This window comes from Jaculus jaculus, chromosome 5, assembly GCF_020740685.1.
Source record: "Jaculus jaculus isolate mJacJac1 chromosome 5, mJacJac1.mat.Y.cur, whole genome shotgun sequence".
Lineage (NCBI taxonomy): Eukaryota > Metazoa > Chordata > Mammalia > Rodentia > Dipodidae > Jaculus > Jaculus jaculus.
Window position 1 is genome coordinate 9880949 of NC_059106.1, and position 25128 is coordinate 9906076.

General features: G+C 52.5%; 1 protein-coding gene across 1 annotated transcript in view; it reads left to right on the top strand.

Annotated features, from left to right (window-relative positions):
• Disc1 (DISC1 scaffold protein) overlaps nucleotides 1-25128 on the top strand; it is a 298193-nt gene that overhangs the window by 25083 nt on the left and 247982 nt on the right. The window contains exon 4 of the mRNA XM_045148675.1: nucleotides 8544-8691. Coding sequence (XP_045004610.1) covers nucleotides 8544-8691 — 148 coding nt within the window. The remainder of the gene's footprint in view (nucleotides 1-8543; nucleotides 8692-25128) is intronic.

Consider the following 25128-nt stretch of genomic DNA (forward strand, 5'->3'; position numbering starts at 1 on the left):
TTGCTGACCAGGGTTCAATTCCCCAGGACCCACATCAAGCCAGATGCACAAGGTGGCTTATGTGTCTGTTGTTTGTTTGCAGTGACAAAACACCTGGCTTGCCCATTCTCTCTCTCAAATAAATAAAATGAAATATTAAAAAAAAAAGAGCAACATAAGAAAGGGTCTTTAAGGTAAATGCCATGCCTCCTTCCCTACGCCATGGCAATGACTGTGATTCTCGCTGATGGTGTGCGCCCCACCCAGGCTGGAGCTCTTGGTGTTCACCTGGGCGGGAGACCAAGGCAAAGCAAGGTTCTAAACGTGCAGACCATGCAGCTAGCAAGGGGCTCACGGAGGCAGTTTCTTTAGAGCCGGCTTTGGATTCCCAACCCCAGCATGTGAATGAGCCGCTTGCTAGCTGAGCCATGGTGTCTGCTCTTGCCACCACAGTCACACCGGGTCTGCGGGACACACCGGCTTTGAGGTGCAGGACACCTTCTTTAGAGATGGATCTGAAGGCACGACCAGCCTTGACTGGTAATGATGACCAGCTACCCAGGCAGCATCTGTGAGCTTCAGGCTTTCTATACATCACGTTGGTTTTTCCACAGCCCTGTATCTAGTATTTCGACTGTTGAGAAGCAAAAATACATAGTCAAAAACTCTCTTGTGTCTTCTGGGTGGAGATGCTTTCACTGGCATTTTAGTTTGTGTGTTTTTTTTTGACTTACTTAATCACCTGCCGAGTCGTGTTTTGTCTCTTGCTCTTTCATTTGGATTCTGTTTTATTTTTTTCGAGGTTAGGGTCTCACTCTAGTCCAGGCTGACCTTGAATTCACTATGTAGTCTCAGGGTGGCCTCAAACTTCCGGTGATCCTCCTACCTCTGCCTCCCCACCCCCATGCTGGGATTAAAGGTTTGGGTCACCACGCTGTACTTTTTTTTTTTTCTTTTTTTGAGGTAGGGTCTCACTCTGGTCCAGGCTGACCTGGAATTAACTCTGTCATCTCAGGGTGGCCTTGAACTCACAGCGATCCTCCTACCTCTGCCTCCCGAGTGCTGGGATTAAAGGCATGCGCCACCATGCCCGGCTTAGTACTTGGTTTTTTGAGATGGGGTCTCATTCTAGCCCAGGCTGAGCTGGAATTCATGATGTCGTCTCAGGGTGGCCTTGAACTCACGGCAATCCTCTGAGTGCTTGGATTAAAGGCATGAACGACCACGCGTGGCTCATTTGGATTCTCTGAATTAGAGAATGGACATTTCTTGCTGGCAAGGACTTCCAACTCATATCTCTTACTGAATACTTAGAAAGCTGCAGGATTCTCTCCTGGAAATCAACAGGGATGGTGGGGATGGTGGTGGCTTTGGTGCAGTGGTGGTGGAGGTGGTGAGGGAGGGGGTGCTGGTGCTGGTGGTAGTGATGAAGGTGTTGGTAATGGAAATGGCGATGGTGGTGATGGTGATGGTGAGGGCAGTGGTAATGGCGAGGCTGGTGGAGTGACCACAGCAGTGCCGCTGATGGCGGTGGTGGTGGAGGTGGGCAGGAGTGGCAGTGATGCTGGTAGGCCCTCAGCACCGGGCAAGCAGTGGACAAACCTATCCTTCCGTTTGATGCTTGTCTGTGGCGACTCCTCCACCCCTGTTCTGACCCCTGACCCCAGGCCACGTAGGCTAGTCACTATTCTGCATAAGCACACTTCAGCGATGGTTTTGAATCAGTAGCTCTGAAAATCTGAGGGCTTTAAGAAGCTTAGCCCAAATGCAGTCACTTCCTTCCCTGGTGTCCTTGGTAATTGATATTTGGTGAAAGACATGTCTTCCATTTGAGTGTGGAGGCAAGGGGTGCTTTGGAGTGGCTCACAGTCAAGCCGCAAAGCGTACAGTCGGAGGGATTTGTGTTTGCTGATGTAGCTGTGTATGTTCTGACACATCACGTAGGTACTGTTTGCAAGGTGTGTCGATGCCATGCACACCAAGGCTCGCTAGCCGTGAGGTGTACCCAGGCCCTGGGGGAAGCATCTGGAGATTTCTTTACTTTGATATTTTGCCCACTCACCATGTAATCATTTTGTGTGGTAAATTTTTACTGGGGATGGATAGATGTCTTCAGGCACACATTTTGTTGAAATATGTCAGAGCAAATCAATGGACATGTATCAAGAACCCCGCAACAGGCTACGTGCTGAGTGGGCAAGTGTCCCCGCTAAATGAGCGCCTGGTGTCCTCGGCATCCCCAGAGGCGACCTCCCAACTTCGTACCACGTCAGAACGATTCCTCAGTCTTCTTCACGCTGCCAGCTTTGAGACTTTTCCAGAAAGCCTCCTTGCTCTTTGCTGTGGTGTGTGGGGACCTGTGACCCTCGGGAACCAGGCTTACCCTAAGCGGCTTAGCACTAAGAATGTGAGGAAACCAAATCTCTGCTTTTATGCAGAAATCAAAGAGGAGCAGAAGCAGCCGACAAGCTAATAGCTTCCTGCAATAATAAGCAGCTTAGGGGTTTGCAGCTGATTTTGTAAGGAGAGAAATGGAGATAAAATCACTCATAATCACACCGCCTGCCTCGTTTTCAGTTCCTCAGGTTTTTTTTTTTAAACATAATTGTAATCATAGAGTACAAATAATATATACATATAATCTTGCATCCTGTTTTTATTTCATAATATTAAAATCTTTCCCCATTGCTAGGTACTCTTTGATTGATTTCTAGTCTATCACTTTAACCAGGAGGCCAGGACCACCATGCTCCTCCTTCATTTCCAGAAGTGGACATACCACAGTAGACCTCACCATTCTCCTAGAATTGGATTCAAGAGTTGGTTTTTTTTTTTTTTCCCCCCACTTTGATGACGTTTGGTTTGTTTGTTTGGACTACTTAGCTCCCCATGAGAAAGTGGCAAGTACGTTGCAGGGATCCTGGGCACTCACATACAGCATTCAGGCACGTAGTTCAAGGTGTGACATGTTCAGAGAGACACCGTCTATCTTCCCTGTTTAAATTCAGTAGAACACTGAGCTTGGAACCAGGCAGATCTTGGCTTTATTTCTAATCCCTCAGAGCTGTGTGACTAACTGAGTTTCCTTTTTTTTTTCTTATGCATCATCATTTTTTAAATTTTTTAACTTTTTGTTGACATTTTCCATAAATATAGACAACACACTACGATCATAAGCCCTCCTGCCACTCCCCTCCCAAACTCCCACTCACTGAATCCCTTCTTTCCAACTAGTTTCTCTTCTAAATTTTAATTTTAATTTTTTTATTGACAACTTCCGTCATTGTAAATAATATCCCATGGTAATTCCCTCCCTTCCCACTCTTTCCTCTTTGAAACTCCACTCTCCATTATGCCCCCCCCCCAATCAGTCTCTCTTTTATTTTGATGTCATGATCTTTACCTCTTATTATGAGGGTCTTGTGTAGGTAATGTCAGACACTGTGAGGTCATGGATATCCAGGCCATTTTATGTCTGGGGGGAGCACTTTGTAAGGAGTCCTACCCTTCCGTTGGCTCTTACATTCTTTCCACCACCTTTTCTGCAATGGGCCCCGAGCCTTGGAAGGTGTGATAGAGATGTTGCAGTGCTGAGCACTCCTCTGTCACTTCTTCTAAGCACCATGGTGCTTTCTGAGTCATTCCAAGTTCATAGCCATCTGAAAAGATAAGGTTCTCTAACCAAAAGTGAGAAGAGCATTAATATATGGGTATGAACATTAAGAGAAGTGCTTACTGGGCAGTTTGGTGAGCATAGTGTATACATTTAGCCAGACAGCAGCAGACGTCACGTTTCTACTTCTGTCTTTTTTTTTTTTTTAAAGTAGAGGCTTTGTCTGGACACATCACGTGTTGGAACCATCATTTCCCTCCCCCTTGCCCCCATGCCGCCGAGGGCCCTCTTCAGGGGGATTGCTGGTATTCACCGTGGGATTGTGGGTTATGAGATGTGAGAGCAGCCGTCAGTCATTGTGGAGGGTCATGCTTTCAGACATTCCCTTCTGCTCTGTGGCTCTTACAATCTTTCCACCCCCTGTTCAGCAGAATTCCCCGAGCCTTGGTGGGTGTGTTTTAAGTCGACTTCAGTGTTTTGCTCCCAGCTGCTTTGGATTTCTGCTTTGGTGTGTTTTGCACGTCCTCAGTGTTTGTCCCCCTCACTGCAGCGCTGGTTGCCAGGCTTACCACTGAAGCCGCACTCCTGCTCCTCTTCCCTACTTCTTTGAGACAGGTTCTCTCATTGAACCTCGAGCTCCCTGATCCAGCTAGACGAGCTAGTCAGTGAAGCCTGGGGATATCCTATCTCTGCCTCTGATGCAGGGGTCACAGGCATGGGCCATCATGCCTGGCTTTTACATGCCAGTGGGGCTCTGAACTCAGGTCTCCTCATGCTTTTGTGGCAAGCACTTTACCCAATGAGCCATCTCCAGTCCTACCATTGGTTTTATTGTCTAAACAAGGAGCCCCGTCCAAACAGAAACACACATTCATTTCTGCGTGCCTACTGTGTACAAGGCAGAGGTGGCTATGATTCCGCCCCTGCCCCAGGGACCTCACCCTCACTAGGGAGTCTGGTACCTGGGCAGGCAGACAGCACCCCCGCATGATGAGAGCATAGGAGCAGGGATGCTCTGGGGAATGGAATGGAAAAGTCAAGGGGCTGCACATGAAAGGACCAAGGTTCAAGGCCACCTTTGCTACACACTTGCTTTGACACCTTGTGCATATCACTCAAAGTTCCGAATTTCACTTTCTCCATTTGTAATCCTAGCCTGCAAGTTGTCACGGAGCTCAGAAGTAATGGACAGACAGCATCTGGGCATGTGTTAGATGCTTAAAAATGATTAATATGCCTGACATCCACGGTGCCTGGTGGCAGCTGATCTTTATGAAAATGAACCCAACAAATTGCAATATTCTGAAATGTCAAAGGCAGGCTCCATTGTGCTTGAGATGGTCGGAAATACATCTTATTACAGTCTAACTCTTTGCACACTTGCCATCTAGGCACGATATGTATGGTAATGAGAGTGCAGTATGTAGCTCTCCATTGCATTTCTTGGCCATTATATAAAAAAACCAAAGAAAAATGACTCACAAAGAGGATGTTGACTTTGTAGCCTGAGAGGCACTCCCTCCCCTAGAATGTAGAATTGTCTCCGGTCTCTGGGAATATGGGTTACACTTTATATCCCGTCATATATCCCAGGCAAATGAGGAACAGGAATTGAATCTATTGTGTAAGATGTCTTTATGTGTGAGGTTTTCATCCGCTTCATAAATGCTTATTTACTTACTGATTGTTTCTTCATTTCTTTCCTTGTGTTTGCATATTGTGGCTCTAGTAATGAGCACTTATCACTGATACTCTAATGCGGTGGTTTTTAATCAGGTGTCCCCATGAACTTCAGTGCTCTGAATCTTTGCTCCCCAGGTGGCGACAGTTTGGGAGGTGGAGCTTGCTGGGAGAGGTGGGTGCAAGGGTGGATCTCGGGGCGTATCAGCTCCTCGCTTGCCAGTGCTGGCTGGCTCTCTCCCCTGCGCTGTTTCCACCCGCTGTGGCAGAAGTGACGTTCAGCTTCTGCCCTCCTGTCTCTCCCTGCCGTCGTGACGCTTCCCCTTGAGGCTGTAAGCCAAAATAAAATCTTTTTTCTCCCGTCAGTTGCTTTTGGTCAGGTGCTTTGTCCCAGCAACAAGAAGGGAACTGTAACAGCTAAGGAGTGGCAGTCAGCCTTCATGAAACCCTAGTGAGTGTCAACTTGACTGGATGTGGAATCACCTAGAAAATACACCTCTTGGGTGTATCTTTGAGAGTTCTTTCTGAGAGGCCTCACTGAGGAGGGAAGACCTCTCCGGAATGTGGGGAAACACCATCCCATGGGCTGGGGTCCTAGACTGAAAGAAAAAGATGAAGTGGGTGGAGCCTGAGAATTCCTCTCTCTCTGCTTCCTGACTATGACACAGGGTGACTGGCTGCCTCACTCCCCACCATGATGAACTGTGTCCCTTAAACCATGAGCCAAAATAAGACTCCCTCCTAACGTTGCTGTTGTCATGTGTTTTATCAATAAGGAAGATAATTAATATGATGTGGCAGCATAAGAAAGCATATCTACTTGTTCCAAAAGAGAAGGAGATGGTGGTAGCATAGGGTAGGCATGCAATGTCTGTTAACTGAATATAAATTCTCAAATAGAATGTATTCATCAGTGCATGGTTTTGCTTATGGCTTGCTAACATTTTCCTGGGTTAATTTTGAATTTGTTTGGTTTTACTGTTCAGCTGTATTTATAAATTACAAACAGTATGTCTAATATTGCTGTTCTGTCAGATTTTTTTTTAAAGCTGTATTATTTGGCACGTGTTGTATGCTACACATGCCTCAAATGCTGGCCTTGAGCCACACACTGGAATCTCATGCCCGGTTTCCACAGAAAGGCCTCATGGGTTTCAGATGAAGAGAGCCTGGTGGAAGAAAGCTCTGTGTCCTTGACCATGGGGCCAAATGACGAGAACAGTAGGGATGGGCTTCTCAAAGGCACAGCAGGACCCCTGCAGGTGAGGGGCGTAGAGTGAGGGTCCCCCATGAGGCACCTGTGGTGCTGGGCTACTGTTAGTTAAAATGATCTACACGGACACACTCACAGGGGTGTCCGGGTGTGGTGAAAAGCTCACAGTTGCCCCTCATTCTGTGTCCCCAGCTAGACGCTCATGGTTTCGCGAATCTCTGTAACCACTTGATGGCCTGCTGTAGCCACGATGCCCGAGCGTCATGAGGATGAGGATGTGTGTCCCCAGACACAGCCATGCCACAAGGCCACCTGCAGCCCCCGAGTCATGAAGTTAATTCTGATATGTTGTTCCCGTGTGTTTCATTTCATCCGGGACCCCAGAGGCACTCCATCCCGCCGTGGCTCAGGAACAGCAGTGTGCGGCTGCCTGGGCGCTCCTCGCCTCCACTGGAGCGTTTTGTCAATGATCTCTTCTCCCCACCGTCTGTGTCCTTGGGTGTTTGGAGGAGTGAAGACTTCGCAGTCCGTTGGATGATCCGAAACCTGGGTCCATCCCAGGCTTCCTCTTGCTTCTGCCAGGAGCCTTCTGGAGGTGGTGCTGTGGGATCTTGGCATCTCATGTGTGGAGTCACACGGGACAGCCCTGGCCTTCCATTGTGGCTGTCCACCTTCATCACCTGGACACGCTGCAGTGTCAGGCTTCTCAACCCCAAAGCTACCATTACCCTTTGGAAGCTGGTGTCTGTTGTAGGGCGATAACCCAAGATTTCCTCAGTCATTGCTCATCATCCAGCCTCCTTGCCGCCTTCCTGCCACCAGGTGGCTTTCTATTAGAGCCATGCATGATGGGAAACTGTTTGGTTCAATCATTACTATTTAATTTTATTCTCAAGTGATCAAGATTTGGCCCGTGGGGACTTCTTTAGGTGACTCATGTTCTCTTGACATGGTCCTCAGGCTTCCCACACTTCCAGATCATTAAGCAGTTCTCCTGCTCAGCCTCCCAAGTGCTGGGATTACAAGCTTGTGGTACCATGGTTGGCTAAAGTCATCTTTTTATGAGAGAGAGAGAGGGAAAGAATTGGCACGCCAGGGCCTCAGCCACTGCAATTGAACTCCAGACGCTTGTGCCATCTAGTGGGCATATGCGACCTTGTGCTTGCCTCACCCTGTGTCTGGCTAACGTGGGATCTCGAAAGTCGCACATGGGTCCTTAGGTTTCACAGGCAAGTGCGTTAACGCCTAAGCCATCTCTCCAGCCCTAAAGTCACTTTGTGTAACAACATGAAGGCACTCAGCAGGATGCCACCTTTGGCACATTCATCCCTTTCCCAGCTTGTGCACATGTGGCGTGGAGGCTGCAGTGTGGGCCGTGGGAAACAACGTGGGATGAAGGAGAACTTGGCGAAGGCAGACAGCCTCTGAGGAAGTGAGGGTGCCCTGGCTGGGCTAGAGGTAGCAGAAGCGAAAATGGAGGAGGCTGAGCATAGTAACACCACTGAGCGGGTGACCAGGGTGTGGACATGGGGACTGAGGACCAGCTGAGGCTCTAGAGCCACAGGTCTGGCTGGAGAGTGCCTGTGACATGGTCAAGCAATGACGGTGACTTCAGCTTTGCTCTGTCCTCCCTCGGTCAGGGGAAGGGAGATGAAGTGGCTTATGAGTAAGCAGAACAGAAGGTCTCCAAGCTTCCTTTACATCAGACTGGAACACACCTGCAGGTGACAGGAGCTAGAAAAGGCGAGGGGCTATGCATGGAGGAGGAGCCAGGTGGCTAAAATCTCCCGGATGTGGGTGAGGTGGATCCTCAGGTCCTGAAGCTTGACATTGTTTCCCCATCCCTGATGTCTCCTCTGCTGGTTACAAAAGTTTAATTGTTATAAGACAATTAAAAAGAATGAGCTGTGAGCTGGGGAGGTGGCTCGGAGGGTCATATATTTGCCACACAAGCAGGAGGTGGGACTCGGGAGGAGCTGGGATCAGTCCAGCAAGGAGATGGGAGGTGACCCACCGAATTTCACGGCTCTTCTGTCTCCCGTCTGTTTGGGTTTCCAGCGGAGCTGTTGAGACAGAGACTGGAGCACCTGGAGCAGGAGAAGGGCCGCGTGCCCTGGGCTCTGCCTTCGCGACAGCCCGCTCTCGGCCGCTTCCTGCGCTGCCTGGCCGCCCGCATCCAGACCGCCGTGCAGGGAGCCACGCGGCGGTGAGTGCGGTGGGCCCCGCTTCCTGAGAGCTGGGAGGGGCTTGGCTAGGGTATTCGTTAAAGTTTTCACTGCTTCAACAAAACACCCCACAAAAGCAATTTGGGCAAGGAAGGGTTTATTTCGGCTCAGATGGGGACGTGAAGGTATCAGGAGTGCACGGTGGCAGGTCTCACTGTGTCCACGGTCAGGACGCGGACGGAGGTGAATTTTGTGATCAGCCGGGTGCCCAGCTGTGGAAGGCTGCTGCCCACATTCGGGGTGGTCTCCCCACCTCAAATCACCTAATCTAGAACTCCCTCATAGACGTGCCCTGAGACTTGTTCCCATGATGATTCTAAATCCTGTTAAACTGACAACTGAGGCGAACCCTTGAGGCTGCAGAGAGCCCCTGGGAAGGCGGATCTGAGGGAGGCTGTGGGGCCCTGCTTCCCGAGGAAGGTGAGGAGGAAGGTGAGGAGGAGAAGCAACCAGCCCAGGGTAGCTGCGCCCTCCGCCAGCGGGACTTGTAAGGGGCGGGGCTCTCCTCTCCCCCCAGCAGCTCCTCCTGGCCTTGGGCTCAGCCTGTGAGCGAGCACGTGGGCCTTGATGACTGCAGGGGGAAACCTGCAGCTCCTGAGTGACTTGTTCATGCCACCTAAGGTCCTCCTGGTGTTGGTATAGTAGCTATCCATAAGGATCTGGGAGGGTGTGTGTTGTAGCTGTCCCTCTGGTTCCCAGGAGAGACAGAGAGAGACGGGGGGAGGGAGGGAGGGAGGGAGAGAGAGAGAGAGAGGGAGGGGGGAGGAGGGCTGGGGATGGTTGGCTTCTGGTCCCTTTGGATACCCAAACTCACAGTACTCAAAACCTTCCTATTAGTTGGGCATGGTGGTGCACACTTTTAATCCCAGCACTTGGGAGGCAGAGGTAAGAGGATTGCCTTGAGTTCAAGGTCAGCTTGTGACTACAGAGTGAGATCCAGGTCCAGGTCAGCCTGGGATAGAGTTAGACACTACCTTGAAAAACCAAAAACAAACAAACAAACAAACAAACAAACAAACCACAAACATACAAAACCAACCCTCCCCAAACCCCAGAACCCTTATATAAATGCTGTGGTGTTTGCATCTTACCTACACAACTCCCAATATGCTTTAAACCACCTCCAGGTGACTTTTAACCCCTGCTGGCATGGCAGTGCTCTCTAAGTGCTTCCGTAATCATTGCTTAGGGACCAGTGGCAAGGAGGTCTGTCTGAGGCATGCAGCACAGCCACTTTGAATAGTTGTGATCGTCAGTTGTTTGACCCTATAGATGCAAGACTTGTGGATATGGAGACCCACTGCATAGAGAAGAGGCCATATTGGACATAGTGTCCCTCAGTCCCGGCTGCAGACTGTCCCTGGGGAACTTGGAAGCCTGTTGCTATGCAGGCTCCACCCCCACATGAGCTCTGTCAGGTTTCCTGGCATGGGTCTCAGCGCTGGCATAGATCTACTGCTCTTGTCCACCTGTGTCCCCTCTCCTCTGTGTAAGGCCTGAGAGAGGACACACACATGCTTTATGACACTAGGAGCCTATTCAGAATTTAGGCCGACTTCTACGTAGGCGTGAACACAGCCCCAGCGATTGCTCCTTGCTTCCCTCTGACAATCATAGGGCTGTGTGGCCTGTTCCTATTAAGTGTACATGACACAGCACATCACACTTATCTTGATGCCTCTCTGGAGCCTGATTTAATAGCGAGGCCAATTATTTTCTGCTGAAGGGATAGCATGTGATGGAGCGTGTGGCCGGAGAGTGGGTAAGAGCGCTCACTGCCTAAGCGAGAACCCGAGTTTGGTCCCCAGCACCTATGTAAAAAGCTGAACATAGCTGTGCCTGCCCGCGACCCCAGTGCTAAGGGGGGCAGAGACAGGAGGACCTCTGGGGCTCCCTGGTCAGCCAATCTAGCTGAAAAATGGCACAAGCTCCAGGTTCAGTGAGAGACTATGCCTCAAGGAAATAAAGTGGGAGAGCAATTGACATCCTTGTCTTGTCTCTGACTGTGTGCACATGGGATGTGCACATCTGCATGTGCACATGAGACACCACACGTGTGTGCATACACAAACACACATGCTGCACATGGGTGATGAGTGCACGCTACTGTTGTATGGAGGTGATTCCTACCGCCTCGCTTCTAGTCTCGCTTCATCTGACACAGAGGTGTGCCTCAGTTCCCCTTCTAGCCTCAAACTGGAGCTTCCCCAACTTGACTTTCTACCCCTTTCTTTTCATCTCTGGGACTGTTTCTTGTTCTCACCCCTGTCTGCTCCTGTGTCACGTGTGTCCCTTTTGTCACTCTTGTTCCTTCTTTTCCACTTTCTACAGAGCCGTTGGGGAGGGGCACTTTGTGCCCGCTCAGTGGCTTCTGAGCTTTCAGGATGGACCACATGCTTTTCAGGAGACGCTCAAGGCGCCCGTGACCCAGTGCCTGGCATCTAGCTGGCCATCACTAGCCCCCCCACTGCCCACATAGCTAAGTGCTGGCAGTCACTGTGGCATGTGGAATGTTGCTGAATTCTGTGGTCTTGCATGGGTCACACTGGTGTCACAAGCTATCACTCATCTTTCAAGACAAAAAAGCTACTCTCCTCCCCGTGCCCTGCCTGCCAGTCACACAGCTCCTGGTGACTTGATAGGACATCTTGAGTGACTGCGTCTCGGTCCTAGGGGTCAGTCTGCTGCCTAGAATATCCGCTCGCTGTGACAGACGACTGTCCCTGGAGGCAAGACTGCACTGTGTTTGCTGTTTTCTGTCTCCACTGACTTGGTGCAGGTATCACACGTGTGTGCACGTGCTTGGGCGGGTCCCCATGCAGAAGGAAGGAGGAAGAGGTTCCTTCTCTTCCTTCTGATGCTGCAGCTTGGGCTGGGGCAGGTGCAGGAATGCTTCCCATGGGGCCAGCTTCCTGTGGCCCCATAACCTCCGAAGTCATCCTCAATCACTCTCCACCTTATTAGATGCCTCGTGCATGTGGTATGTGTGTGGTGTGTATGTGTTAGTGTGTGCGTGAGCAAGTGCAGGTGCACACGCATGTGCGTATGGAGACCAGAGACCTTGGGCGTCCTTCCTCTAGCATTCATCGGTGTGTTTCCTTCTGACAGAGTCTCTCTCTGAACGCAGAGCTTTTTCATTTCCCCTCAGCCCCAGCAGTTCTCCAGTCTCTGCTTCTCCTAAGATTGGGGTTACAGGAATATGTGTGGCCATGTCCAGCTGTTTACATGAGTCTGGGGTCACTTGAACTCAAGTGATCTCAAGCCTTTTCTAAACCTCATGATTGCAGCAAGTGCTTCGACCTGCTGGACTGTCTCCTCAACTCGTACACCTTAGTTTTCTGTTTGTTTGTTTATTTTTCGAGGTAGGGTTCCACTCTAGCCCAGGCTGACCTGGAATTTACTATGTAGTCTCAGGCTGGCCTCGAACTCACAGCGATCCTCCTACCTTAGCCTCCCCGAGTGCTGGGATGAAGGGTGTGCACCACCACACCTGGCTACTTAGCTTTTGAGGTAGAGTCTCTCCCTGAATCCAGAACTCACCAATTCAGCTAGATAAGCTTGGCTGCAAGCACCTGGGAATCTTCTTGTCTCTGCCTCCCCAGAGCTGGGATCACAGGCACGTGTAGTCATGCCTGGCACTGTGACATGGGCTCTGGAGATCTGATCTCGGGCCCTCATACCTGTGTGGCAAGCACGCATCCTCCCAGGGCTCTGTTCTTTGCTTTCCTTTTTTTTATTAATAATTTTTATTTATTTATTTGCAAGGAGAGAGAGAAAGAGAGAAGAGAGACAGAGAATGGGCGCACCAGGGCCTGTAGCCACTGCAAATGAACTCCAGATGCATGTGTACCTTGTGTATCTGGCTTACATGGGTCCTGGGGAGTTGAACCTGGGTCCTTTGGCTTCACAGGCAAATGCTTTAACCGCTAAGGCATCTCTCCAGCCCTTCTTTGCTTTTCTTTAGCCAAATTCTCCTGTCCAATTATTGCCGCAGCTGAAAAACAATGACTTGAGATCCACATCTTCATGCATTCTGGCACAGTTACACAGTCACTAATAAGTAAGGAAACCTGCCCTTCCGAGGGCCAGCTGCCCCACACCCTGTGATGTCTGTCCTCAGCCTGGTCTGTTGGACTCGCCTGCTTTCCAGGAGGGGGTGGTTCATGCAGTCCTCTCAGTGGCCACCAGGGGGACCCGGACACAAACTTTTACCAAGTGGGCTCTGAATCCAGGGGAAGAAATTTATTCCTAATATATGGTACTTTTCCTGCAGAAACAAAATAGTTGTGCCAACATGGCCAGTTTTCAAGGCTAATTAGAAACCAAAGTAGGTGTTTCTTTACCTTTCTGGGATCAAGTGTTTCTTTGAGAATTTGATGAAAACTATAGACATTATGTGTTACCAACCTCCTGTGTATGTGTTCACACTTCCTGGGGTGGACTGGGGATCCAGCTCAGCCGGAGGAGAGCTTGCTTAGCACTCACAGAGCCTGCGTTCCACCTCCAGCACCACTTACACCGAGTGTGATGGTGCACACCTGCAGTCCCAGCACAGGGAGGTGGAGGCAGAAGGACCAGAACGTGAAAGCCATCTTCCACTTCATGGTGAATTTGGGGCCAGACTAGGTTACAAGAGACACTGTCTTCAAAACCAAATTGCTAACTGCCGGGGCTCTTAGGAGGCACTCGAATTTGAGATCTACCCAGTCATTCTTGGGGGGTTTAGGTACTTGAGACTTAAGGAAGAGTTAAGGACATGTAAAGTCCCCAGGAGCCCCCATCTACTTTCTTGTTTTATTACTTTTTTTTTTCACTTGGTCTAAAAATTACTGCTTAACTCATATTTTTGAGAAAGCCCATTTTGTTCTCTGAACTGGTTAGAGAAGCATCTTGAGTCGCTTCTGGGTGACTATGTGGGTCTCCACTGTGCTGGTGGCCCCCTGTCATCCCACTGTCTCTCTGGCATTGGATCCTCGCAGCTTAGTCACAGAGTTGGTCCCCTGGGTGAGGCGGGTGTCATACTTCAACGAAGAGCGGTATTCCTCTACAGTGCAGTGGGTCTGCCCGTCCCTCTTCTCTGTGATGTCACTGTGCGGTGGGTCTGCCCGTCCCTCTTCTCTGTGACGTCACAGTGTGGTGGGTCTGCCCGTCCCCCTTCTCTGTGACGTCACTGTGCGGTGGGTCTGCCCGTCCCTCTTCTCTGTGACGTCACTGTGAGGTGGGTCTGCCTGTCCCTCTTCTCTGTGACGTCACTGTGAGGTGGGTCTGCCCGTCCCTCTTCTCTGTGACGTCACTGTGCAGTGGGTCTGCTCGTCCCACTTCTGTATGATGTTATGGATGGAAGGGGCAGACATTTGGGGTGTTTCCCATCCCTGATTCAGATGCAGCCCCGTCCCTCTGAGATGCCTACTGAAGGTTGGATTTGCAGCATTCTCTGCCTACTATTAGGTACCCTGTCACCATTCCTGATTCCCTGGCCAGTGGAATTGACGTCCTCTATACACAGGATTCAATATTCTCACTCTCTGGTGGGACACACGCAGTCTCCAGGAAGCCATCCTCATGGTCCAGACCCCAATATGAGCACGATGTCCCTCCACCTCAGCAGCAGTTGTTGCCTACAGACTGCTTCTCTGGGCACTTGTGGGGGCATGCCTGGAATGGCCACCTACCTGGCAGGAAACTGATAGACCCACTGATGTGAGCTGGTGGGTATTTAGGTCACTCCCAGCAGACCCATCCCACATGCCATTCATTCCTGTCGCTATGGCAACCACTCTGTTCCCACCCAGCCTCTCTCAGAGCCCTTCAGGGGTCAGCTTCCTGCTACTGCTGCTCTCCACCCTGGCACCTCACACTCTGACTGAGCTTTTCTGCCAGGGGTTCTCCAAAGCTCTACCATTTCTGTGAGTGGAAATTACAAGAGGAAGTTTTGAACTGCAGTGATAAACATAACAATATTAGTTGGTAAAGAACTTGCCATGCAAACATGAGATCCCCAGCACTCATACAAATGCCAAATGTGGTAGTGTGTCCTGCAATCCCAGTGTGGGAGAAGCAGAGACAAGTGTGTTCCTGGGGTTTTCTGGCTGGCTAGCTAGCTTACCTGAACCGGTGAGCTCTAGGCAAGAGACCCTATCTCAAAAGATAAAGGGCGGCTGGAGAGATGGTTCAGCAGTTAAAGGCAATTGCTTGAAAGCCTGCAGACCCAAGTTTGATTCCAGAGCACCCTTGTAAAACTGGACATAAAGTGACCCGTGAGTTGAATCCTTTTCTCCTACCCACAGTGACCCACTTCCTTTATCAAGGCTTATCCTCCTAAAGGTGTCACAGCCTTTCCAAAACAGTGCTATCGTCTGGGGACCAGGTGTTCACACACACAGACCTGTGGGGACACGTTTCATAGTCAGCCCTCAACAAAATGGGTGGGTTTCCCTCATCTCATCCAGGCTGCTCATCAGACGCCGTTTACATGAGAATGTTTCTGCCCTATGACCAAGGTGGTGACTCTGGAGTAACCTCACCCTGCTACCCAGTGAGCATTCTTCCTCCATTCCCTCTGAAACATGCTCTGCTTGTCAAGTGGGGACCATAGCATATTGTATCGTCACCAGGCCCAGTGACCGTCAGCTCTAAACTCAGCCTGGAATGAGCACACACTGTGCACATGAGGCCAGAAAGTGTCTCACAGATAGGTTCTACCAGGGGTGTGAAACAAGATGGTGGTGAGACCACCTGAAATGACTCTTATCACCAACGTCCCTGCCTTTGTTTCTGCATCCAGAATTGGAAGTTGGTCTCCTGGAGACCCCCCCTCTCCAAAGAGATACTAGCATGCCACGTGTCCCATTCCCAGGAGACCCGCTCCAGACCCTTGTCATGGCCTTGAGAAGAGAAGGGAAAGTGGGAGAAAATAAGTTGAAGTGGGCCTTAGGGAGTCCTTAGAACTTGGCCTGGAATTAGTGGACTATAAATAAAAACTTACAGATAAGGTTCAAATTCAGCAGAAGTCTATCTTTATGCCAACAGAACTAGACACAAAACATATAATCCCAGGTGACTACTCATGGGTTCTTCTTTGATGGACCTAAGGTGGGGTCGAATGAAGATCAGTTCCCAGAGGGTTGTGGTTTGGTTTTCCATACTGTTTTTAGGCCCAAATCATGACTGCGGGGAAGAAGGATAAGATCGCTTTCATTCTCTTTTGTTATCAGAGTGGCCTGATGTTTTATGACGTCACTTATTGATGAGGAAGCTGTTCGACTGGCCAAATCCCCTTCCCACCACCACCTTCCCAAGGACAGGGATGGCAGCACAGGTCGGAATGTGACACGAACTTGAAGACACTTCTGGGCGGTGGTGACTCTGCTGTCAGAAGGGCTGGGCTTACCCTCTGTTTCCAGATGGGCCATCTGAAGAGAGGTGGCTGTCCCCCGAGCCTGGCTTTTTACCAGTGACACTGATGGCATTGGCCTGGTAGGCTTCTGTCCTGTCCAAGACTGAGGTTGTGCAAGTCCAGTAGCAGCGCCAAGCAGCCGTTCCTCTGGCCCCACAGGGCCGACAGCATCAGAGAAAGGCATTTCTGCACGGGCCGCCGTGTCTCCTCCGGCGGCTCTGATGCAGGAAGTCCTCTTGGACGGCTCGCCGGTCACTCCTCTGCCCCTTCCGTAGTCTAATGCTCAGTGGCTGGGCAAAGTCAAGGGCAATGGGAAGGCGGTGCTGATGCTGTGTTGGGAGATGGAGACGACGTGGGCTCGGCACTAGGACGTAGCTGATGCCCACCAGCACGGTCCATCCCACAGTAGGGGTTCACCCTTCTTCCAGAGTCCTGGGCCAGATGCTTACCTCAGGTGCATCTTAAACGTTACTAGGGAAAAAAAATTCCCCTGTACAATTTGTAGCCACGTTACCCCAGTGGTCTTCTAGGATCTTACTTTACAGATGGGGTTTATCCTTCTCATTATTGGTGGAAAAGACACGAGATAAAAGGACCTTCAACTTTTCGCTATTGGGCAGGCCTCGATGGATGGGTCTGAGGACAGGATTCTGGGCCCCTAGGTCCCCATGGGCACCCAGTGCTCTCTAACATGCCATCCTATTGCAGAGTTTTAATCCTTCTCCTGAGGCCTTGCTCGTTTTACATACTGATTCGTTTATAGCAGTGATGCTAATTTGCTCTGTCATTAGGGATTACATGTTGAGACTTAGTGAATGTAAAGGGAACAGCATTATACAGGCAGAGGGTGCTCTGGGGATGGAAGATGTGGAAGATGGAAACCTGTCCCTGCTTTGCAACTGAGCAGTGTGTCTGTCCTGGGGCCACCACTCAGCCCTCCAAGGATCACCCCTTGTCCCGGGAGTTGGAGCCTGATAGACATTCAGGGTTGTGGTTAATCACAGGGGCTTTACTTGTGGATTAAGCGATGTATGTGATTAACCATAATATACAGAACTCCCAGCAATCCACCTGTAGCTCCTCTGAGCAGCTAATATTCAATTCTGTGTTGATTTCCGGCAATAACTCCCACCCCGACCCAGATGGCATCTATTTAGGAAATTCAAGAGATGCTTAATATTAGCATAAAGCAGAGCAAATTGGGAAATAAGTGAGTGAAAAGAAATAAGCTAATGTGATAGAAAATGGAATATAAATGACTTCTGGATTTTCTAGGCTACAGGCTCATTAAACCATCCAGCAGGGATTTGCTAAGTCTCCACTCAGTTCCGGGTCCTGGGGACGTCAGCAGGAGAGGCCCTCAGTCTCCCTCTGGAGCTTATAGTCAAGGACTATGATTGCACAGTGGTTTGGAGCCTGGAGGATGAGGTATGTCCTCTTCCCACAGATGTTGGTAGCTAGGGAGAGTTTAGAACCCTGATCCATCAAGAGGCACATTATGGGGCTGAGAAGATGGCTCAGCCAGTAAAGTGCTTGCTTTGCAAGCATGAGGTCCTGATATTAATTCTCAGCCTACATTAAATAAGCTGAAATAGAGCTGTTGGGAGAGCATTGGGTTGAAGGTCCCAAAGTTCTAGGTTTGAACTCAGGTTTCAGCAGTGCTTCAAGGGCTGTAAGATTGTAAGATTGCTCAGTGGTTAAAGGCATTTGCTTGCAAAGTCTTCTAGCCTAGCCCCAGTACCCACCTAATATTAGATGCACAAAGTAGTGCATGTGGCACGTGTGTCTGGAGTTCGCTTGCAGTGGCAAGAAGACCTGGTATGCCCATTCTCCCTCTTTCAAGCAAATAAATAAAAATATTTAAAAAATAAGCTAGGTATGGGCTGGAAAAATGTCTCAGTGGATAGAGCAATTGCTGTGCAGATGTGAGTTACCTGGGTTTGGGTCCGTACAACTCAGATAAGAATCCAGACATTATAACAGGTGCCTGCAAACCCAGCATACCCACAGTGAGATAGAAAGTGGATATAAGAGAATCTTCTGGAAGCTTATTGGCCAGCTAGCCTGATGGTGAATGAGAGACCTTTTCTCAAACAAGGTGGAAGGTGCAGACCAAGATTTAAGGTTGTCTTCTGATCTCCACATGCATACTGTAACGTGCATGTGTGCACATGTGGACACACTCACACACAGACAAAAGCTAGGCGTGGTGACACATGCTTATAATTCCAATGCCCAGTTGTGGGGAGATAGAGACAGATTCCCTGCGGCCTGTTGACCACTTATTCTAACCTGCTTGGTGGGCTCCAGGCCAAAGAGATAACTTGTCTCCTAAAGGTAGGTAGCGCCTGGGAAGCATGGCACTCAAGGTTGCTCTCTGCCCACCACGTGCACTCACGCACACATGTAGATGCACACGTGCACATACACATATATGCACATGCCACACAGAGGCACATGGTGTCCTTAGCCTTCATCACGCTGTGTGGGAGTGTGCCCATCAGACACAGCTCCACTGTTTGCCATTTTGATGCCCATGTTGGGAGGATGGAGGTCTGTAGCAAGTTCCTCAAGGACAGAGGTGACCTGTCTCCTTCCCTGTGTGGCTGAGCATGAAGGTAGGCCTTCACAAGTAGCCATCCAGTGGTCATTTTGTTGTCTAACTTGATGCCATATCAACCTGAGGGGAAGGGATTGTTGGCATCTTGACTGTAAAAGTGAAGGTATGGAGGTTCAGAGGGTTGGGCCAGTCTCAGGACACAGCTGGAGAAAAGCAGAACCAACTTCTGCCCATGACCTCAAGCTTGTCCATCTGTGCCCTCCCTGTGGTGTGCCCCTTATAAAATGTCAGCCACGGGACTGTCCTGTGGTGCATGATAGAAGCAAGAGGAACAAATGTTTGATCTGCCTGGGGATCACATCGCCTGGGTGAGTCATCTTGGTTTACTCTGAGTTCTACACTCTGCTTCTTGCTATCTGTGTGACCACAGGCAAATCACCTGATTGCCCTGAAACTCAGTTCTTTATCTGCAGACTTAGTGATAGCTTTTCAGCTTAGGTCCATGATGTAGATGTCTGGCAAACAATATAAGACACATGTGTTTAGTTTGCTTTGTCACAGGTTTATGAAAATGACGCGTGTCTATTGTGCTAAGGAGGTACCTTATCATGAATTTAAACTTAAAAAATTTCATTGTTTATTAGAGAGAGAGAGAGGTAGGTAAAGAGAGAGAATGGGCACACCAGGGCCTTCAGCCTCTGCAAATAACTCCGGACACATGTACCACATTGTGCATCTGGCTTGTATGCCTCATAGGGAATTGAACCAGGGTCCTTTGGCTTTGCAGGCAAATGCCTTAACTGCTGAGGCATCTCCCCAGCCACACAATTTAAAACTTTTGGTTACTACTACTATCATTAGCCTTTGAGCTCAAAACAGTGGAGAACTACCTGTTAGGTGGTAGGCTACCATCAGCAGTAGATCTTCAAGGTCATTCAGATAATTCGGGGTCTGCGTCAGTGTGAGGCAGGGCATGACAGCGAGGCTGACCCCTGTGTTTGCAGCCAAGGTGGCGGGTACCTGAGCATTGCTTCTGATAGCATCAGGGCTGCTTACCTGCATGTGGTTGGTTGGCTCCCTGATTTTGTCAGTGCCACACTAAGATCTAGGAGAAAGGAGTCATCCCACCTTGGACTCTGCACCCCTGAATTTGCAATTGGATGGAGTGAATCTTCACAGCCAGATAAATTTTCTATAGATATATTTGTCTTCCTGCCCCCACTCCACCATGCATGGAGGGGCAGAGTGCTTACTGCTGTGTTTTGGGCAGTTGGGCATGTACCCCAGCACATAGAGGTTGGTCCGGGGAGATTGCATCTTTTCCTGAGGGAACACAGAAGAGCATGGGATGAGTCAACATCTCAGGAAGAGACACCCACTGTCCCAGTCCCTTTGTGCTCCTGTCAGAACTCCTGAGGCTGGGTGGATACGCAGCTCTGTGCTCCTGTCAGAACTCCCGAGGCTGGGTGGATACGCGGCTCTGTGCTCCTGTCAGAACTCCCGAGGCTGGGTGGATAGCAGCTCTGTGCTCCTGTCAGATACCCGAGGCTGGATGGATACGCAGCTCTGTGCTCCTGTCAGAACTCCCGAGGCTGGGTGGATAGCAGCTCTGTGTTCCTGTCAGAACTTCCGAGGCTGGGCGGATACGCGGCTCTGTGCTCCTGTCAGATCTCCCGAGGCTGGGCGGATACGCGGTTCTGTGTTCCTGTCAGAACTCCCGAGGCTGGGCGGATACGCGGCTCTGTGCTCCTGTCAGAACTCCCGAGGCTGGGCGGATACGCGGCTCTGTGTTCCTGTCAGAACTCCCGAGGCTGGGTGGATACGCGGCTCTGTGCTCCTGTCAGACACCTCAGGCTGGGTGGATACGCGGCTCTGTGCTCCTGTCAGACACCCGAGGCTGGGCGGATACGCGGCTCTGTGCTCCTGTCAGACACCCGAGGCTGGGTGGATACGTGGCTCTGTGCTCCTGTCAGATCTCCCAAGGCTGGGTGGATACGCGGCTCTGTGCTCCTGTCAGAACTCCCGAGGCTGGGTGGATACGCGGTTCTGTGCTCCTGTCAGAACACCCGAGGCTGGGAGGATACGCGGCTCTGTGCTCCTGTCAGAACTCCCGAGGCTGGGTGGATACGCGGCTCTGTGCTCCTGTCAGAACTCCCGAGGCTGGGTGGATACGCGGCTCTGTGCTCCTGTCAGAACTCCCGAGGTTGGGCGGATACGCGGCTCTGTGCTCCTGTCAGAACTCCCGAGGCTGGGTGGATACGCAGCTCTGTGCTCCTGTAATAACTCCAGAAGCTGGGTGGATACGCAGCTCTGTGCTCCTGTCAGACACCCGAGGCTGGGTGGATACGCGGCTCTGTGCTCCTGTCAGATCTCCCGAGGCTGGGTGGATATGCGGCTCTGTGCTCCTGTCAGAACTCCCGAGGCTGGACGGCTACGCAGCCCTGTGCTCCTGTCAGAACTCCCGAGGCTGGGTGGATACGCGGCTCTGTGTTCATGTCAGATCTCCCGAGGCTGGGTGGATACGCAGCTCTGTGCTCCTGTCAGAACTCCCGAGGCTGGGTGGATACGCGGCTCTGTGTTCATGTCAGATCTCCCGAGGCTGGGAGGATACGCGGCTCTGTGCTCCTGTCAGAACTCCCGAGGCTGGGAGGATACGCGGCTCTGTGCTCCTGTCAGACACCCGAGGCTGGGTGGATACGCGGCTCTGTGCTCCTGTCAGACACCCGAGGCTGGGCGGATAGCAGCTCTGTGCTCATGTCAGACACCCGAGGCTGGGTGGATACGCAGCTCTGTGCTCCTGTCAGAACTCCCGAGGCTGGGTGGATACGCGGCACAGTGTTCATGTCAGATCTCCCGAGGCTGGGAGGATACGCGGCTCTGTGCTCCTGTCAGAACTCCCGAGGCTGGGAGGATACGCGGCTCTGTGCTCCTGTCAGACACCCGAGGCTGGGAGGATACGCGGCTCTGTGCTCCTGTCAGAACTCCCGAGGCTGGATGGATATGCAGCTCTGTGCTCCTGTCAGATCTCCCGAGCCTGGGTGGATACGCGGCTCTGAGCTCCTGTCAGACACCTGAGGCTGGGCGGATACACAGCTCTGTGCTCCTGTCAGAACTCCCGAGGCTGGGTGGATACGCGGCTCAGTGCTCCTGTCAGAACTCCCGAGGCTGGGTGGATACGCGGCTCTGTGCTCCTGTCAGAACTCCCGAGGCTGGGCGGATACGCAGCCCTATGCTCCTGTCAGAACTCCCGAGGCTGGGTGGATACGGGGCTCTGTGTTCATGTCAGATCTCCCGAGGCTGGGTGGATACGCAGCTCTGTGCTCCTGTCAGAACTCCCGAGGCTGGGTGGATACGCGGCTCTGTGTTCATGTCAGATCTCCCGAGGCAGGGAGGATACGCGGCTCTGTGCTCCTGTCAGAACTCCCGAGGCTGGGAGGATACGCGGCTCTGTGCTCCTGTCAGAACTCCCGAGGCTGGGCGGATACGCGGCTCAGTGCTCCTGTCAGAACTCCCGAGGCTGGGAGGATACGCGGCTCAGTGCTCCTGTCAGAACTCCCGAGGCTGGGCGGATACGCGGCTCAGTGCTCCTGTCAGAACTCCCGAGGCTGGGTGGATACGCGGCTCTGTGTTCATGTCAGATCTCCCGAGGCTGGGAGGATACGCGGCTCTGTGCTCCTGTCAGAACTCCCGAGGCTGGGCGGATACGCGGCTCAGTGCTCCTGTCAGAACTCCCGAGGCTGGGCGGATACGCGGCTCAGTGCTCCTGTCAGAACTCCCGAGGCTGGGCGGATACGCGGCTCAGTGCTCCTGTCAGAAACCCCGAGGCTGGGCGGATACGCGGCTCAGTGCTCCTGTCAGAACTCCCGAGGCTGGGCGGATACGCGGCTCTGTGCTCCTGTCAGAACTCCCGAGGCTGGGCGGATACGCGGCTCTGTGCTCCTGTCAGAACTCCCGAGGCTGGTTGGATACGCGGCTCTGTGCTCCTGTCAGACACCCGAGGCTGGGCGGATAGCAGCTCTGTGCTCATGTCAGAACCCGAGGCTGGGTGGATACGCAGCTCTGTGCTCCTTTCAGAACTCCCGAGGGTGGGTGGATACGCGGCTCTGTGTTCATGTCAGATCTCCCGAGGCTGGGAGGATACGCGGCTCTGTGCTCCTGTCAGAACTCCCGAGGCTGGGCGGATACGCGGCTCAGTGCTCCTGTCAGAACTCCCGAGGCTGGGCGGATACGCGGCTCAGTGCTCCTGTCAGAACTCCCGAGGCTGGGCGGATACGCGGCTCAGTGCTCCTGTCAGAAACCCCGAGGCTGGGCGGATACGCGGCTCAGTGCTCCTGTCAGAAACCCCGAGGCTGGGCGGATACGCGGCTCAGTGCTCCTGTCAGAACTCCCGAGGCTGGGCGGATACGCGGCTCTGTGCTCCTGTCAGAACTCCCGAGGCTGGGCGGATACGCGGCTCTGTGCTCCTGTCAGAACTCCCGAGGCTGGGCGGATACGCGGCTCTGTGCTCCTGTCAGAACTCCCGAGGCTGGGCGGATACGCGGCTCTGTGCTCCTGTCAGAACTCCCGAGGCTGGGCGGATACGCGGCTCTGTGCTCCTGTCAGAACTCCCGAGGCTGGGCGGATACGCGGCTCTGTGCTCCTGTCAGAACTCCCGAGGCTGGGAGGATACGCGGCTCAGTGCTCCTGTCAGAACTCCCGAGGCTGGGCGGATACGCGGCTCAGTGCTCCTGTCAGAACTCCCGAGGCTGGGCGGATACGCGGCTCTGTGCTCCTGTCAGAACTCCCGAGGCTTGGCGGATACGCGGCTCTGTGCTCCTGTCAGAACTCCCGAGGCTGGGCGGATACGCGGCTCTGTGCTCCTGTCAGAACTCCCGAGGCTGGGAGGATACGCGGCTCTGTGCTCCTGTCAGAACTCCCGAGGCTGGGCGGATACGCGGCTCTGTGCTCCTGTCAGAACTCCCGAGGCTGGGCGGATACGGGGCTCTGTGCTCCTGTCAGAACTCCCGAGGCTGGGCGGATACGCGGCTCTGTGTTCCTGTCAGAACTCCCGAGGCTGGGTGGATTCGCGGCTCTGTGCTCCTGTCAGAACACCCGTGGCTGGGAGGATACGCGGCTCTGTGCTCCTGTCAGAACTCCCGAGGCTGGGTGGATACGCGGCTCTGTGCTCCTGTCAGACACCCGAGGCTGGGTGGATACGCGGCTCTGTGTTCCTGTCAGAACTCCCGAGGCTGGGTGGATACGCGGCTCTGTGCTCCTGTCAGAACACCCGAGGCTGTGAGGATACGCGGCTCTGTGCTCCTGTCAGAACTCCCTAGGCTGGGTGGATACGCGGCTCTGTGCTCCTGTCAGAACTCCCGAGGCTGGGAGGATACGCGGCTCTGTGCTCCTGTCAGAACTCCCGAGGCTGGGAGGATACGCGGCTCTGTGCTCCTGTCAGACACCGAGGCTGGGTGGATACGCGGCTCTGTGCTCCTGTCAGACACCCGAGGCTGGGCGGATAGCAGCTCTGTGCTCCTGTCAGAACTCCCGAGGCTGGGCGGATACGCGGCTCTGTGCTCCTGTCAGAAATCCCGAGGCTGGGCGGATACGCAGCTCTGTGTTCCTGTCAGAACTCCCGAGGCTGGGTGGATACGCAGCTCTGTGCTCCTGTCAGACACCCGAGGCTGGGCGGATACGCGGCTCTGTGTTCCTGTCAGAACTCCCGAGGCTGGGTGGATACGCAGCTCTGTGCTCCTGTCAGACACCCGAGGCTGGGCGGATACGCGGCTCTGTGCTCCTGTCAGAACTCCCGAGACTGGGCGGATACGCGGCTCTGTGCTCCTGTCAGAACTCCCGAGGCTGGGCGGATACGCGGCTCTGTGCTCCTGTCAGAACTCCCGAGGCTGGGCGGATACGCGGCTCTGTGCTCCTGTCAGAACTCCCGAGGCTGGGCGGATACGCGGCTCTGTGCTCCTGTCAGAACTCCCGAGGCTGGTTGGATACGCGGCTCTGTGCTCCTGTCAGACACCCGAGGCTGGGCGGATAGCAGCTCTGTGCTCATGTCAGACACCCGAGGCTGGGTGGATACGCAGCTCTGTGCTCCTGTCAGAACTCCCGAGGCTGGGTGGATACGCGGCTCTGTGCTCCTGTCAGAACACCCGAGGCTGGGCGGATACGCGGCTCAGTGCTCCTGTCAGAACTCCCGAGGCTGGGCGGATACGCGGCTCAGTGCTCCTGTCAGAACTCCCGAGGCTGGGCGGATACGCGGCTCAGTGCTCCTGTCAGAACTACCGAGGCTGGGCGGATACGCGGCTCAGTGCTCCTGTCAGAACTCCCGAGGCTGGGCGGATACGCGGCTCAGTGCTCCTGTCAGAAACCCCGAGGCTGGGCGGATACGCGGCTCAGTGCTCCTGTCAGAACTCCCGAGGCTGGGCGGATACGCGGCTCTGTGCTCCTGTCAGAACTCCCGAGGCTGGGCGGATA